Genomic DNA, 16,227 nt, shown 5'->3' with positions numbered 1-16,227 from the left:
TTAGGAATGCACATAGCTATATTGGCTTGACTTGCCAGTTCAATACCTCTTTTTAGTACAGAGATGCGGCCACCTGAGATACCCCCCCATGGAATTGTCATTTATATTGATGCGAGATGGGGGCACCCCGCGAATCCTATTGGTTTCGCGGTGGTGCCCCCACTCGCATCCCAGAGTAATCAATTTCTGTTTGAGTGCTTTCCTCTACATATTTAATATAGAGACCCCGCTACATGGGTTATATTGATTCTAAGGTGCTCTTACCTATTACTCTATGGAGCTCCTCCCTCTGCGATGAGTGGCCCACACCAATATGGCGGATTTCCCGGCTGGCCCAACGCGCATGCGCGGGGTTACCGGGACACCAACTAATGCCTACCGTAGTGGAGCCGCTACGCTTACAGCGGTCGGCTCACTCGGTGTTTATCTGCAACCTAGGTAAGTCTTTGGACTCCGTTTGGACGGCGCACCTGCGTCTGCACTTTTTTGCACCCGCCTTTTTGCACTTGGCGTGATGCTTTGAACTTCATGTATCTCGTAGCGAGATACCAGGCTGGCGCTCCTACATACATTTAATATCTGTGTCTATCCCCTCGGTGGATAGCTTAGACATAGCTCGTTGAGAAAACTTTGTTATGACCATCCAGATGACTCACGACTGTTTGGTCTGATCATTGCTCTGTCATTATTCCTTATAGGGTGTCCTGGCCGCATTCTGTCACTTTCCGGCCTCCGGCGCATTTCAGCTGTTGACTGGGTCTGAATTGGAACTTTATCAGCCTCAGATTGAGGTTAGTACCCATTATCTCTCTACTTATTTCGGTTTAAAATTATATCAGTTAACCTCACTGATTAGCTTAAATGGTAATGTTTATTCTTTTGAATTTCCCGCAGGAAAGGCTTTTAGAACGCATTTAACAATCACTACTCTACTACATACAGGAACAGTGAAGTCCCCACCCTGAAGATGGATCATTCGGTCCGAAACGCGTTGGTTACCTATGTCACCTATTAAAAGGGGCTTCCCTGAATGGTGTTACTTCACAATACAAAAACCCTAAGAGTGAACTTATTGCCGTTTGTTAAATTTATATCGCTGGTTTACAATTTGTTAATGAAATGTATACATGTCCCTTTGAACATTTACAGGATGTGAATAATAAGGCTAAGCTTTGAGCTACTTGCTTTCTGCTTTTGTTACATTTATGTACCTTCACAAACCAGGTTATACTCTGTTTGTTAATTGGAATGAGAATTCCTGGATGCTTCACCATTGTCTGAATAATTCTTTTGTACATTGTTTATTTGTTTGAAAAAACAGACCTTGAGAGGTCTATTAAAAAGTATCAAAAAGTATTGGTCAGTACCAGATCTGTATAATTGGTTACATAAGTGATCTTACATGCCTGATTTATCCTTTATTGATGTTATTTATTCTCTATTTTGTAATATGTTAAAGTCAAGACTCAATTAACACTCTCTCCACATGAGAGTATTAATTGATCAACTAAGAGCCAACATTTAACTTCCGAACGAAGATTCGGTAGGAGTGCATTTGGGCTTACTGCCTAGCAATAGGTAGTTTAGGTTGTTTAGATATTTTTGTCCCAAGTGGTCTTGTGACGTTAGCCCGCCTGCACCCGAAATTTTACCATAAAATTCATTGACATTATTTCTTTATTTAATAGTGTGAACTAACACCTTTGGTGTGCCTCTACTCCACATCAATTATCCTGATTTACATGAGCTGTGCATTCCCACCCCATAGTTCTCATGGGTAGTGTGTGGTCAGTGGGTGTGCTTGGGGAGTACGTAGGGGTATTTAGGGGGTGTATGTATGTGTGCACATGTTGTGACCATGTGTGTTGGAGGTAATATGTGGGTGGCTGGGGCAGTGTGGGTGGGGGGTGTGAGGGTGTTTGTGGTAGGCAGTGTGGAGGGGCAGTGTATGGAGTCAGTATTTTGTGGGAACTGTGGGGAGAGCAGTGCGTGTGGGGGGAGTGTGTGTTGTATGTGCAATGGTTGTGTTAGTGTGCAGTGGGTGCACAGGTGTGTTTGTCTGCATATGGGCAGTGTGTGTAAGGAAGTGTGTAGGCAATGTGTGTGGGGGGCTTTGTGTATATGGAGGTCATTCGGTGTAAGTGGGGATCAGTGAGTAGTAGAGAAGTGCATGTGTGGAGAAGTACATGTGTGGGTGAGTAGCAGTGTGTGTGTATGTGTGTGTGTGTGTGGGCATTCATGTGCACGTGTGTGTAGTGGCACTGTGTGGAGGGCCAATAGTGTGTGTAGGTAGGCAGGCAGTGTGTTTTTCGGCGACGTGTATGTGGTGTCACTGTGGCATTAGGCAGTGTGTTGGCGAAATGGGTGGTGTATGTGGGGCCTGTGTGCGGGTGTGCAGACAGTATGCATGGAGACAGTGTGTGTGGGGGTAGTATGTGCATAGGTCAATTTATAGTGTGAGGGCAATGTTTGTGGGACAGGGTGGGAAAGTCTATGTCTGTGGGTGGCAGTGGGGTTAGGGTGTTTAAGAATCGTGTGTGGGAGGAAGTGTGGGTGGGCAGTTTGTGTGTAAGAGTGTGTGTGTGTGTGTGTGTGTGTGTGTGTGTGTGTGTGTGTGTGTGTGTGTGTGTGTGTAAATGTATGTGTGGAAGGGTTCAGCATTTGAAGGGCTGTGTCTGGAGGGGATGTTGAGGTGTGGGGGGTTTCTGGGTGGTTATGGGTTATGGGTGCTTGAGTGGGCAATGTGTTTTGGGAACAGTGTTAGTGTGTGTGGACAGTTGGTGTAGACCGTGTATATGTGTGTGTGTGGAAAGTGTGTCCCTTCAACGTGTGTGAGCAGTGTGTGTGGGTGGCCAGTGTGTGTGTGTGTGCGGGTCAGTGCATGTGTAGGGGCTGTGCGTGTGGGAGTGGCAGTGTAGGTGGGGACCGGTAGTGCGTGTGAGGAGCAGTGTGTGGGGGGCATTGTTTGTGGTGGTATTGGGTGCCAGTATGTTGGGGCCAGGTTGAAGTCTTTGTGTGCGTGTGTGTGTGTGTGTGTGTGTGTGTGTGTGTGTGTGTGTGTGTGTGTGAGAGAGAGAGAGGGAGAGCAGTGAGTGGTAGCATTCAGTGTGGGTGGGTGGGGGAAGTGATTGTGGGGCAGTGAATGTGTTGAGGGAACATGGTGCTGTGTGAGTGTGGAAGCAGAGTGTGTATCTGTGTGTGATATAAATTTCATCAGCTCATAGTTACCTATATTTCTCTAATCTACAGACCCCACACGTCCTAAAAAAAAGTTCAGGCCAGAAAAAGGCCCAACAACCCAGCTCCACAAAACGAAGCAAACAAGTAAAAAAAAATGAATTAATGATTGTGACTTCGCCTGCCAGAGTCGGCTCCTACGCATGGGCGGTAATGTGCAAAGATGGAAGTCAATGATTGAACCCTGTGAGGTCATATCTTAGTTTCTTATTTCTCCAAGTGTCAAGATACTGCTCATCATGGCATGGTAATTAGCTTGTGAAATATGCAGCTGATTGACAACACTGTAAAAGAGTCTGTAGTACATTTGCCATTGCCATGGCAGTAGTTTAGGCCCATGGGTAGCTACTGCCACTTAATAGTCAAAACCTGACATATGTACTTCTATTTGGAGATAATTGTGTGATGTAAACAGGTAATAATGTGCTTCTCAATGCCACCCTGTATATAAATGCACTACAAGAAATGAGAGGTATTCGTGTTGTTCTCCAACACAATATTTGCTTACTGAATTTAGAATCCTCACATGTTTCAGTAATTAATCCAGGTTCTTACTGTCATTATTGTTGGTCACCTTCATTCCTATTCACTTCAGGTTTACTTATTACCACAGTTACATACGATATGATGTGCTTGGGCAGTTTACTTTGGGTGAGAGGGGCTTATGGAAAGGTTGGGGCAGTAGGCCTAGAAAGGTCACTGGCATTAACCTGTTTTCCCAATTAACATAACTTGGGAAAAGTGGCTAAACTATTGATTAGTAATTTGATTGACCATTTTACAGTGCATATGATTAACTGAATTGCCTGTTGACACATAAATAACAGGTGTTATCATTACCCAATTTAATAATGTTTTTGACCGCAAAATGATAAAAAGCTGAATCGACCCATAAGAGATTCAAACCTGGGATTTTAAGATTGTATACAGTTGGCACTATACACATTACATTGTTTTAACGGCTTTCATGCAAGCTGACTTCCAATGCATGTACAGTATTGTTGTCATGTACCCAGACACAGAGCTGTCTAACCTGTTAACAGATTCCGACTGGCTTAAAGGGTGATAGGGCTAACTAACTACAGAACCAACATCATAGCGTGGGAGTCTTTTATTGGTCAAAGTGGGCACGTTTTTGGCCAAAGTGACCTAGCTCGAAAGGTCACTTCATTGTGCAGCTGGTAGTTTTGACAAGTGTCACTGAACAAATCTCTACATATATTTGTGAGTGTGTATGTTCGGGATTGGCTCCAGCCCCATATCAGTTGGTGGGCTGAAACTTTGGCCCACGGTCGGCATACAAGTCTGTGGTGTATTAGCGATGGTGAAATCTGACCCAACCCCACCCATTCGCCCTGCACAGTGCAGTATCCGGCCCTGTGCTATCAGTATAGGCAATTTCGGGAGATAGCCGATTTTGAGACTTTTCCAAAAATAGGAAGTTAGGACACAAGGGGCGTCATTACCAGTTTGCCGGTCTGGAAACAAGGGTGCCGGTAAGTTCACTGGCACCCTTGTTTCTAGACCGGCAAACTACGAGTTTGCCCGCCAGGGCCACTCCCGCCTGACAGGTCTGACCCTGACAGGCGCAGCCGCCATGGTATGCAGACCCTTTTCGTACACGGCGGCACCGTTAGCAACGGTGCCGGTGCTTCCGTGAACCCATTCCCCTTGAGTCCTATTGGACTCCGCAGAAAGGGGGAACAACATTTTACTGGCGCCTGACTTCCTGGGCTGCTGGACTTGTAATGTCCTGGTGGCACTGGGAAGTCAGGCGCCTGTTAAATGTTACGAGTTGTAAAATGGCAGGGTTACCGCCAGACTCGTAAGGAGGCCCAAGGTCAGCATACCAGTCTGGTCTGTACTGGCGATAGTGACATTTGACCAACCCCAACCATTCGCCCTTCACAGGGGTGGAGCGGGGTTCCCCACGTACATTTCAGCTACAGACCCATGGTACCGCTAGTATTCTATACAATGCACTATTTGCAGCATAATTTATAAAAGAACTTCCCCGGGACTGCTAGTCAAACAGTCTGTCAGAAGCGGAACGAATTGCCATTTGCAAAACGAGGCCACTTCAGCCCTGGTGCCCGAGCCCATTGTATGCAACTGTCCGACCCTGCCTGCTAGGCCTAGATAGTGATGCAAAGCGAGCATTACTGGGCTGAGGCATTTCCATGTGAAAGGCCTATAAACCACAGGCATCAAAAATAAAGGAAGTGAGAGGAGAAAGGTCATTTACTGCCAAGCTCTTCAGAGCGCAAGACATGCCTTGTGTCCGAGCTGCTGGATCCTAGGGCAGGAGAATGGTAAGTGCGCCTCCTCTCCATTATCGTGTACGGCGTTTGATGTTAGGCTGGTGCCGCTAATTATATCCTAATGGCTGACGTGAGGGCGGCGGAATTCGCCTTCTAATTCAGCGCAGTCATCCTTGTGCGCTGTGACGCGACCAAGGGCTTAGTAACGGTATAAATGCGTCTTCCTCCGCGAATACCTTCAGGATTTACTGAGGCGTTTTTGTTTTTAAACGCTTAGTTGACAACATAACTCATGAAGAACTCGGAATAAACAGAAACAAGGATAGCCTCCCAGCGGCTGGTCCCAGGAAAAACATAGCTGATAAACGAGGGTGGAAGGGCTCGCACTTACACACACAACTAGTTCAGGAAAGCAGCCCCATAAAACCGGGCAGGATGTATTGGACGGAGGAATGTGTGGGGCATCGCTTTGGGGGAAGAATCATATCTACAGTGTGTGTGCTTATGTGTGTGTATGCAACCCACTTCTAGGTCTATTTCATATAAAAGCAAGCAATATGGTTACAATATGTGCACATCAAATGTTAAAGGTATTTGTACTGCGCACCGTCACCAACGGAATTGGCCCCCAGGCGGATCTGTAAAACAAGAGGAGGGCCAGTGGTCGAAGTGTACGAAAAGAAGTAGTGGAACTATGTTCCCTGCTGGCCTGCCCCTGCTCCACACAAACCCCATTGCCACAACCCCTCCCACACACAAACCACCCCCCCAAAACACTTGCACCTGTTGTTTAGGGGAGCGTTCAGTGCAGTGCACTGAAAGTGAAGGTTTCAACTTCTTCCTACACTTTTATTTTAAAACAAAAGCATTCCGGAATGGTTTCTTTTTAAAATAAAAGTATGGGAGCTGTACAAGGTAATTAAAAAAAGTATAGGAGCACCGCTCCCGACCGCTCCCGATCACTTCGACCACTGAGGAGGGCGGGTTAGGTTAGTCGGGTGAAGGCAGAGTGGGAAAGTGAGAGAAGTGGTGTGGTCTGGCGGCTACAGTTCGGTTTTCACAGTGCGCTGAGCTTTGGTGTGAGTATCGGACCGATGCGAGACCTTGTGTGCCGTTGGTGCGGTTTATGTGTTGCTTGCTTGTTGTTATGGTGTGGTGAAATGCGTGCGGTTTGCTGGGCGAGAGATGGTTGTGTGGATTTTCAGGTGAGTTAGGTATGCAGAGGTTTGAGCTTGGGTTAGTAGGTTAATATATCCTAGGTCATTGCAGGACTTGTTCTATTTGACTTGTATTCCTGTAGGTAAGCTTATTGCCACTTTCCTTTCTTGTCCATCTTATTGTTATGAGTGATGGCGTGGTGCGTTCACGGCTGTTTTGCATATGGACTTAGTGTAATGGGACGGGGTGTGTCTAGGCTCCACTCCTAGTGTTGGTACTGTAGATTAGCAGTCCCCTCCTACTCCCTTGCTATTTCTGTCGGTGGTCTGTAGGTGCAAGTGTCAAGTTCAGGCCATGGTGCTATTGATGGTTGTCCTTGTCCTTTCGTCCTGGTCTAGCTGTGTGTTCAAATTTTAGTTTCGTCCATTCACAGCTATCTCTCTGTTGGTAAGCTTGGTATGTCGTAGAATGTCTTCCTTAGATTCTGTTTGTAGTTGATTGTTTAGTGGGATCCGAGATCGATTTCTTTATTCATCATTGTCTCAACTATTTATATGCTGTTCTGTGGGCCTTCTTCTAGTTAAGCGGTGAAGAGCCAGGATTTGAGGAGTTTCCTGAATAGTAGGTTTTTTCTTGTGTTACGTATGTCCTTTGGTAAGTCCTTCCAAGTTTTGGTGCAAGGTGAGAGAAAGAAAATCCTCTGAGTTTTCTTTTGTTGTAGGCTCTGTGTTCCAAGGCTTGATCTGAGTGTCCTTGTAGGGTGATGTGGGCTTAATTTGTCTCTCAGGAACTCTGCGCCTTGGTTGTGGATTGCTCTGTGTGTGATGCAAATTGATTTGAATTTGATTTGCTGTTTTATTGGTAGCCAATGTAGTGTTTTTAGCACTGGTGTGATGTGTTCTCTTCGGGGTAGTTTGAGGAGTAATCTGGCTGCTGCATTTTGAATGCGTTGTCGTTTTTGTAGGAGTCGTTCAGGCATACCCAGGTACAGGCTATTGTCTATAATCTACTTTGGACATGACGAGAGTGATGACAGTGGATGTTTTGTTGGCGAATGACAGGAATGGTAGGACGTTCATTTTCCTGTGACAGCGCCTCAATGCCCCCGGGCTGTAGTGCGCTATACAAATCCAAATAAATAAATACAATAAAATAAATCCTTTTTACTGCTCGCAGGAGAAAGAAGCATTTTTTGAGTAGAGCGTTTACTTGTGGCTCTAGAGTACGTTTGTTGTCTATCAGGACACCCATGTTTTTTGCAGTCGACGATAGGGTTGGGGTTGTACCGAGTTCCCTTGACCAAGGGATGTAGTGGTTTTATCCTCCACTTTTTGTGCTGATCATTATTTCTGTTTTGCCTGGGTTGAGTCTGAGGTAGTTCGAGTTCATCCAGTTGTATAAATATCACAAAGGCAGTTCTCTAATGTTGTGTTCTCTTCTTGAGTGCCTTATATTTTGTAGACTATTTGTGTATCGTCAGCGTAGTTGTAGCAGGTGAGGCCATGTCTTTTGATGATTTTGATTAGTAGAGATAGGTAGCTGTTGAATAATAATGGGGAGAATGATGATCCTTGTGGTACTCCGCAAGTGGATTCTCTTGGGATGGATTTGAAAGGTTTCATCCATATGGTCTCTGTTCTGTTTGTTAAGAAGGATTTGTTCCACAGTAGGGCATTGTCTGTTATTCCCAGTCCTTCCAATCTTGTGGTGAGGATGTTGTGGTTAACTGTGTCAAATGCCACAGAGAGGTCTAGTATCAAGGCAGTACTGTTGTCTGAGTCTGCGTTTGCTTTTAGGTCATCCCAAATTGAGAAGAGTGCTGATTCCGTTCCTCTCATTTGTCTTTAACCTACTTGTGCCTGGTCTAGTAGGCAGTGCTCGTCTACGAATTCATGAGTTGTTTGGTATATGTGATTTTCGAGCAGTTTATCTAGATACAGGATGTTGGAAATAGGTCTGTAATTGGAGAGGTCTTCTACATTTTCTGCTGTATCTTTGAGTGGCGGCCTGATGTGTGCTTTGAAGGATTGTGGTACTTTCCGCGTTGAGATTGAAAGGTTGAGGGCATTCTGTTGTATTCCAAGGGTGTTCCTTGTTTGAGGATAGATTTGTATATGTCTGGGGGGGGCAGGGATCCTCACGAGAACCTGCTTTGTTGCTTTGGTTTATCAGTTTGACGAAAGTCTACACTGATATTTCGGGAAAGCTTCGGAGTTTGTTCAGGCATTCCTTGTAAGGGTAGGTGGGTTCCCTAGTCTGATTGCATGGTCTGTTTAGTATGGTTTGTTGGATGGTAATGATCTTGTTTTTTAAATGGTCTGCTAGGTTATCGCATAGTTTCATCGATGGTATTGGCATGTTGTTACAGCCATGTGTGTTTTTTATTTCATTTATGATTTTGAAGAGTTCCCTTTTGGTGTTTTGAAGATTCGGATGTCATAGTATTTCCTTTTTGCTTTTTGTATTTCCTTTTTGTATGAGTGGATATGTTGTTGAAATTTCAGTTTATTTCCCCTGTTGTTTTTGGTCCTCCATTCTATTTCTAGTTTTTTTCTTTTCATGGTGCTGAGTAGTGTGGTGAACCATTTTGCCGTTGATCTTTTGTGTGAAGGGGTGAAAGGTTTTTCTTTGGCGATTTCATTGATCGTTGTTGTGATCCAGATGTGGAGTAGAGCTACTTTTTTGTCCAGGTCAGCTTTGTCCATAGTTGTTGCTTGTGGTTTGCTGATTCCAGAGGTTCAGTTATGCTGGAGTTTTTGATGGTTCTCCAATTTCCTTTCATGGTGAGCGGTAGTTTGTCTTTTTGCTTGTTTATTGGGGTGGTCAGTGTGATTATGAATGTATAGAACAAGCCTGGGTTGCGAGCTTCCTGGGCAGCCAGTAGCCCCTTCCATGCTCCACTCCCCTTCACCTGCTAATGGAGTTAAAAAAAATGAAACTTACCTTTCCTTTGCGGCCCTGCCCTGGCAGTGCTGCTGTCCCCTCAGCCTGTTTTCCATGATGACGTCAGTGACATCAACATGGAAAACGAACTAATCCTTTCAGCAGCACTGCTCGCCCGGTTGGGGGTGCACAGGAAGGATAAGATTCATTTTCTTTTATTTAAAAAAAAACCCACTAGCATCGGTGAAGGCAACTACACAGGTCCTAATGGCGATATGCCCCTCGGTGGCGGGCCAACCATGTCGGTAAAATCCCACAACCCTCGTTAAGGGACCCTTGCTGGGCCCTTAACCTTGGTGGCAGGCCATTACCTACAAGGTTGGCCCACCACCGCAGGGCATATCCCCTCAGAACTTCACTTAGAAATCTAGAACATGGCATTCCTTTTTAAAGCAAATTTAACGATGTCATACTCATACATGTGAATGGCCTGGCCAATAAAGCCCTATGTGACCACATGAAAGGGATTGTTGGAAGCTGGAGCTCGAGCAGGGGTGTACACAGGGTATGGTCGGAGTGGGCTTGGCCATCCAATACACCCACTTAGCAGCTTAGCAGGGACTGGAGTGAGATAGAGGTACCTCGGCTATACTGAGTAAGTCAGAAATTAGGAAGCTCTACCTACTTCCTGGTTCCTATCTTCGTGGAGCATGGGAGCCAGTGGCCTCTCTGGAGCACAGCTTAGGAGGAGGCGGTGTCGGGTTGAGTTTGCAGAGTAACAGGTGAGAAATAAAAGCATGTGTATGCATATGGGCAAGGATGTGTGTATGTATGTATGATCGTATTTATGCACACATGAACATGTGAAGGTGTGTCTGTATAAGTGAGCGTATGAATGAGAGTTTACTGTGACTAGTGAGTATGGATTTAAGTGCTCATGTGAATGAGGATGCAGTGCAAATGTTCTAGGTGCAAGTGTACTGATTGAGAGAGAAGCTGTATGGGTGCCTGACTGGTGGGTGAATCGATGTGTGTGTGTATGTGTGTCTATGTGAGACTGGACCACATGGGGTACTGGTGCATGGATGTTTGTTTGCAGTGCCATTGCATGGATAATTGCTCTTTTTGGGCAAACCAACTGATGAGTGTTATTACATGGAGGAGGAGTTGTGGGGGAAGATAAGTACAAAGGGGCAAGTAGCCTGGACATTTTCTTACAATAGCATGCCATTTTATTTCATGATGCATGATGATTATTCTAACAAAGGGGAGGGAGGCATCTGTTCATCCATCAAGGACATGGTTTATGTACTGTGGCATGGTATGTATTGCTGGCATTAAGGGCAAATTCGACACAATGAGTGCTCTTACTCGGTTTTTGGTGGGGAGGCAATTGTGCAGTCAGCCAGTACATGTTATCTTACTGTAGTGTGGCATTCTTTAGTGGCATAAGGGGCAAATCCAACATGAGTGTTCCTACATGGTGGGGGATGGTATTCATGCAGCTTGCAAGGAGGCGATACTTTTCTTCCTGTGGCATGGCATTTTTTAAATGGTGCTAAGGGCAAAACCAGCATGATGAGTTTCTAACATGCGGGAAGGGGTGGGCATTTGTTAAGCCGACAAGGGTGACTTTTCATACTGTAACAAGGCTTTTTAAAGATTTAAGGACAAAGTCAATGGGAGTATGTTCCTACTTGGGGATACTGACATATATTGGCAGAGCCAGCATGGACGTTTATAATAACATTATCTGGTTATTGTAAAGCAAACATGAGTGTGTCCTTAAGCTGGAATACTTTCATATTTTGGTACAGCCAGCATGTACATTTATGGGCTCAATCAGCATGACAATGTTTTTTACACTTGCAGATTACTAGCGTAAAGTGGGCAAAGGAGGCATCATGAAAATGTGTTGGAAAATGCTTCTGTGCACTGTTGGTGACTTGGGATGTGATAGATGTGTTCATGCTTTACCCTTCAAAATCAATAGTAAACTTTGTGGCTTTTTACCCAATTCTTCACAAAAAGTGAATCTATTAAAACATGTTCTTGGGGAGACACTGCTTGACGCCTCTTTGATTGGTTCGGGCATCCATGCTATGCTCAGTCAATCCCACATATTAGGCCAGGGAAGAAAAAAACCTTTTCCTCTCCAGGTTCCCCTTGGGGTGGGGACAGCTACATTAGATTTAGACGCTGCTTGTTAAATAATCATGGCTGTGCCCATGGGCACAAACCAGATTTCTCTGAATGGAATCTCAGAAGAAATACCTACATCAAAGGAACTGCCATAAACAGCGTTATTGACCAGCTATGTGGTGTAGAGTACTACATTATCTGCCCCACGGTCATTTGTGTAACTTGTACCTCAAATACTGAATCCTTGTGTTTATGTTGTTAATGCTGTGAACATCAAATAGTTAAGAAAACTATGAATAACCTGTTAATGATGTTGCAGCCAGGGGTGTTGCTAGGTCTGGAAAAGATCTGGGGCTATGCTAATGTCGGAACTTCGCGACTGGGGGCTAGCTAGCCTTTTGGTTCTATCGCCTGAGATTATATCCAGGGCTACAACCAAAAGACCAGGGGCTATAGCCCACTTAGCGCCCCCCTAGCAACGCCTCTGGTTGCAGCCAGGGAGGCAAGTAGAACTTGCACATTTCAGTGGTAGAGGTTCTTGTTCTAGTGAATGAATGGTAAATCATTCTACCCAAGGTTCTCTTATATTGGCCTAGTTGCACTGCAGCGATCGAATTCTATTGTCACACACTTGTGTTTTCTGCTGCCAAAGGAAAGAGGCGCTCCTATACTTATTCTTTGTTTATTTGATCACGTCTTTGTGTAGCGCATTGATTATAAGGAATACTTGAACACAACGTGCTTATTAACTCATGCAAAAGCAATACTATACCGATAATGTGACACTTTATCGACTGAGCCATGCCCGGCTGCTTCGCTACTCCTTAGGAGATCATCAGATTGAATGACACTTTATCTATAGAGCCATGCCCCGGCTGCTTCGGTGCTCCTTAGGAGATCATTGGCCTAAATGACACTTTAGATACTGAGCCATGCCCCGGCTGCTTCTGTGCTCCTTAGGTGATCATTGGCCTGAATGACACTTCATCTACTGAGCCATGCCCCAGCTCCTTCTGTGCTCCCTAGGAGATCAATGGCCAGAATGACATTTAAGCTATTGAGCCATGCCCCGGCTCCTTCTGTGCCCCTTAAGAGATAATTGGCCTGACTGTACTCCTTAGGAGATCATTCACCTGAATGACACTTTACCTACTGACCCTTGCCCCGGCTCCTACCCTTCTGTGCTCCTTAGGAGATCATTGGCCTGAATGACATTTTATCTACGGACCCATGCCCCAGCTCCCTCTGTGCTCCTTAGGAGATCATTGGCCTGAATGACACTTTACCTACTGAGCCATGCCCCGGCCCCTACCCTTCTGTGCTCCTTAGGAGATCATTGGCCTGAATGACACTTTAGCTATTGAGCCATGCCCCAGCTCCTTCTGTGCTCCTTAGGAGATCATTGGCCTGACTGTACTCCTTAGGAGATCATTCGGCTGAATGACACTTTACCTACTGAGCCATGCCCCGGCCCCTATCCTTCTGTGCTCCTTAGGAGATCATTGGCCTGAATGACACTTTAGCTACTGAGCCATGCCCAAGCTCCTTCTGTGCTCCTTAGGAGATTATTTGCCTGAATGACACTTTAGCTACTGAGCCATGGTCCAGCTCCTTCGGTGCTCCTTACGAGATCATTGACCTGAATAACACTTTATCGACCGAGCCATGCCCCGGCTCCTTCTGTGCTTTTTAGGAGATCATTGGCCTGAATGACATTTAAGCTATTGAGCCATGCACCAGCTCCTTCTGTGCTCCTTAAGAGATCATTGGCCTGACTGTACTCCTTAGGAGATCATTCACCTGAATGACACTTTACCTACTGACCCTTGCCCCGGATCCTACCCTTCTGTGATCCTTAGGAGATCATTGGCCTGAATGACACTTTATCTAGTGAGCCATGCCCCGGCCCCTATCCTTCTGTGCTCCTTAGGAGATCATTGGCCTGAATGACACTTTACCTAATGAGCCATGCCCCGGCCCCTATCCTTCTGTGCTCCTTAGGAGATCATTGGCCTGACTGTACTCCTTAGGAGATCATTCGACTGAATGACACTTTACCTAATGAGCCATGCCCCGGCCCCTACCCTTCTGTGCTCCTCAGGAGATCATTAGCCTGAATGACACTTTAGCTATTGAGCCATGCCCCAGCTCCTTCTGTGCTCCTTAGGAGATCATTGGCCTGAATGACACTTTATCTACTGAGCCATGCCCCAGCTCCTTCTGTGCTCCTTAGGAGATCATTGGCCTGACTGTACTCCTTAGGAGATCATTCGACTGAATGACACTTTACCTACTGAGCCATGCCCGGCCCCTACCCTTCCGTGCTCCTTAGGAGATATTTGGCCTGAATGACACTTTAGCTATTGAGCCATGCCCCAGCTCCTTCTGTGCTCCTTAGGAGATCATTGGCCTGAATGACACTTTAGCTATTGAGCCATGCCCCAGCTCCTTCTGTGCTCCTTACGAGATCATTGGCCTGAATAACACTTTTTCTACCGAAGCGTGCCCTAGTTCCTTCTGTGCTTTTTAGGAGATCATTGGCCAGAATGACACTTTAGCTACTGAGCGATGCCCTGGCTCCTTCTGTACTCCTCAGGGGATCATTGGCTAGAATGACACTTTAGCTACCGAGCCATGCCCCGGCTGCTTCTGTCCTCCTTAGGAGATCATTGGCCTGAATGACACTTTAGCTACTGAGCCATGCCTGAGCTCCTTCTGTGCTCCTTAGGAGATCATTTGCCTGAATGACACTTTAGCTACTGAGCCATGCCCCAGCTCCTTCTGTGCTCCTTACGAGATCATTGGCCTGAATAACACTTTTTCTACCGAGCCATGCCCCGGCTCCTTCTGTGCTTTTTAGGAGATCATTGGCCAGAATGACACTTTAGCTATTGAGCCATGCCCCAGCTCCTTCTGTGATCCTTAGGAGATCATTGGCCTGACTGTACTCCTTAGGAGATCATTTGACTGAATGACACTTTACCTACTGAGCCATGCCAGGCCCCTACCCTTCTGTCCTCCTTAGGAGATCATTGGGCTGAATGACACTTTAGTTATTGAGCCATGCCCCAGCTCCTTCTGTGCTCCTTAGGAGATCATTGGCCTGAATGACACTTTAGCTACTGAGCCATGCCCCAGCTGCTTCTGTCCCCCTTAGGAGATCTTTGGCCTGAATGACACTTTAGCTACTGAGCCATGCCCGAGCTCCTACTGTGCTCCTTAGGAGATCATTTGCCTGAATGACACTTTAGCTACTGAGCCATGCCCCAGCTCCTTCTGTGCTCCTTACGAGATCATTGGCCTGAATAACACTTTTTCTACCGAGCCATGCCCCGGCTCCTTCCGTGCTTTTTAGGAGATCATTAGCCAGAATGACACTTTAGCTACTGAGCCATGCCCTGGCTCCTTCTGTGCTCCTCAGGGGAACATTGGCTAGAATGACACTTTAGCTACTGAGACATGCACCAGCTCCTTCTGTGCTCCTTAGGAGATCATTGAGCTGAATAACACTTTAGCTACCGAACCATGCCCCGGCTTCTTCTGTGCTTTTTAGGACATCATTGGCCAGAATTACACTTTAGCTACTGAGCCAGGCCCTGGCTCCTTCTGTGCTCCTCAGGAGATCATTGGCTAGAATGATACTTTAGCTACTGAGCCATGCCTCAGCTCCTTCCGTGCTCCTCAGGACATCATTGGTGTTAATGTTGGATCTTCTGTGCCTACCATCAGAAGCACCTTAGCAAGAGGAGTGCCATTTAGGAGCCACAATGGCAGAAGCTGCTACACCAAATGCCCCTATCCTACTCCTGGTACTATCCCTATGGCCCATGTGTCAGACATTCCAGAGGCGTCACCAGGGATAGAAATCCAGCCTGGATGTCTGTGAGCTATTTTTACTTTTTGTGCTTTCAACTCCTTGTCCCACCTTTGCTTCAAAACAGTATATTCCTTGTTCCTCCACTTCCACCTAAGAGCCTACTATTCCCTGATGAGGGGTAGGACGAAGAGGTAAAAACATTTCTTCTGTTTTCACACAGCAGTCAGGGAGAGTGAAGGGTAGAGACTGCTCCCTCTCCCACTATGGCCCTACATTTGAGGGATGGGCAGGACATTGCCAGGAGAAAGCTCTGGCACGTTGCATGCGTCTGGGCATCTGCTCATGCATAGTGCCTTGTGCCCAGAACAGCCTCATATGCCCAAGTACATTCTCTAATTCCCCATGAAATGCCCTCTAAGCGAAGGACGAGAAGACATGCCTTCTCTGTCTACGGCCCAAGACAGTGGAACCTCCACCCCATCAACATCAGACTTGCCCCATCGGTTCTACAATACAGAAAAGAGCTCAAGACATTCCTTTACAAGGAATGGCTCATCCCTAACACATAGGTCCACTCACCCTCCACTTCCCACAATACCAGAGACTCAGTGATCTGCTCCTCGCTGTTTCCTCCCCTGGTTGCTTGTGGATCCCTTGCTGCCAATTGCCTGCCATCTCCTGTTGTCAGCTCCCTGCTACATTTTCCTCTGTTTCCCTCACTGTGTTCTT

The 16,227-nt window shown here is 46.2% G+C and overlaps 1 protein-coding gene across 1 annotated transcript in view; it reads left to right on the top strand.

Annotated features, from left to right (window-relative positions):
* Window positions 1-5,487: 5,487 nt before the first annotated feature.
* FYB1 (FYN binding protein 1) overlaps window positions 5,488-16,227 on the top strand; it is an 838,597-nt gene continuing 827,857 nt past the window's right edge. The window contains exon 1 of the mRNA XM_069627166.1: window positions 5,488-5,549. Within this exon, the coding sequence (XP_069483267.1) occupies window positions 5,547-5,549 (3 nt within the window). The 5' untranslated portion in view covers window positions 5,488-5,546. The remainder of the gene's footprint in view (window positions 5,550-16,227) is intronic.

The sequence above is a fragment of the Ambystoma mexicanum genome, chromosome 6p (assembly GCF_040938575.1).
Source record: "Ambystoma mexicanum isolate Mex_15411 chromosome 6p, UKY_AmexF1_1, whole genome shotgun sequence".
NCBI lineage: Eukaryota > Metazoa > Chordata > Amphibia > Caudata > Ambystomatidae > Ambystoma > Ambystoma mexicanum.
This window is presented reverse-complemented; position numbering and strand designations above follow the sequence as displayed.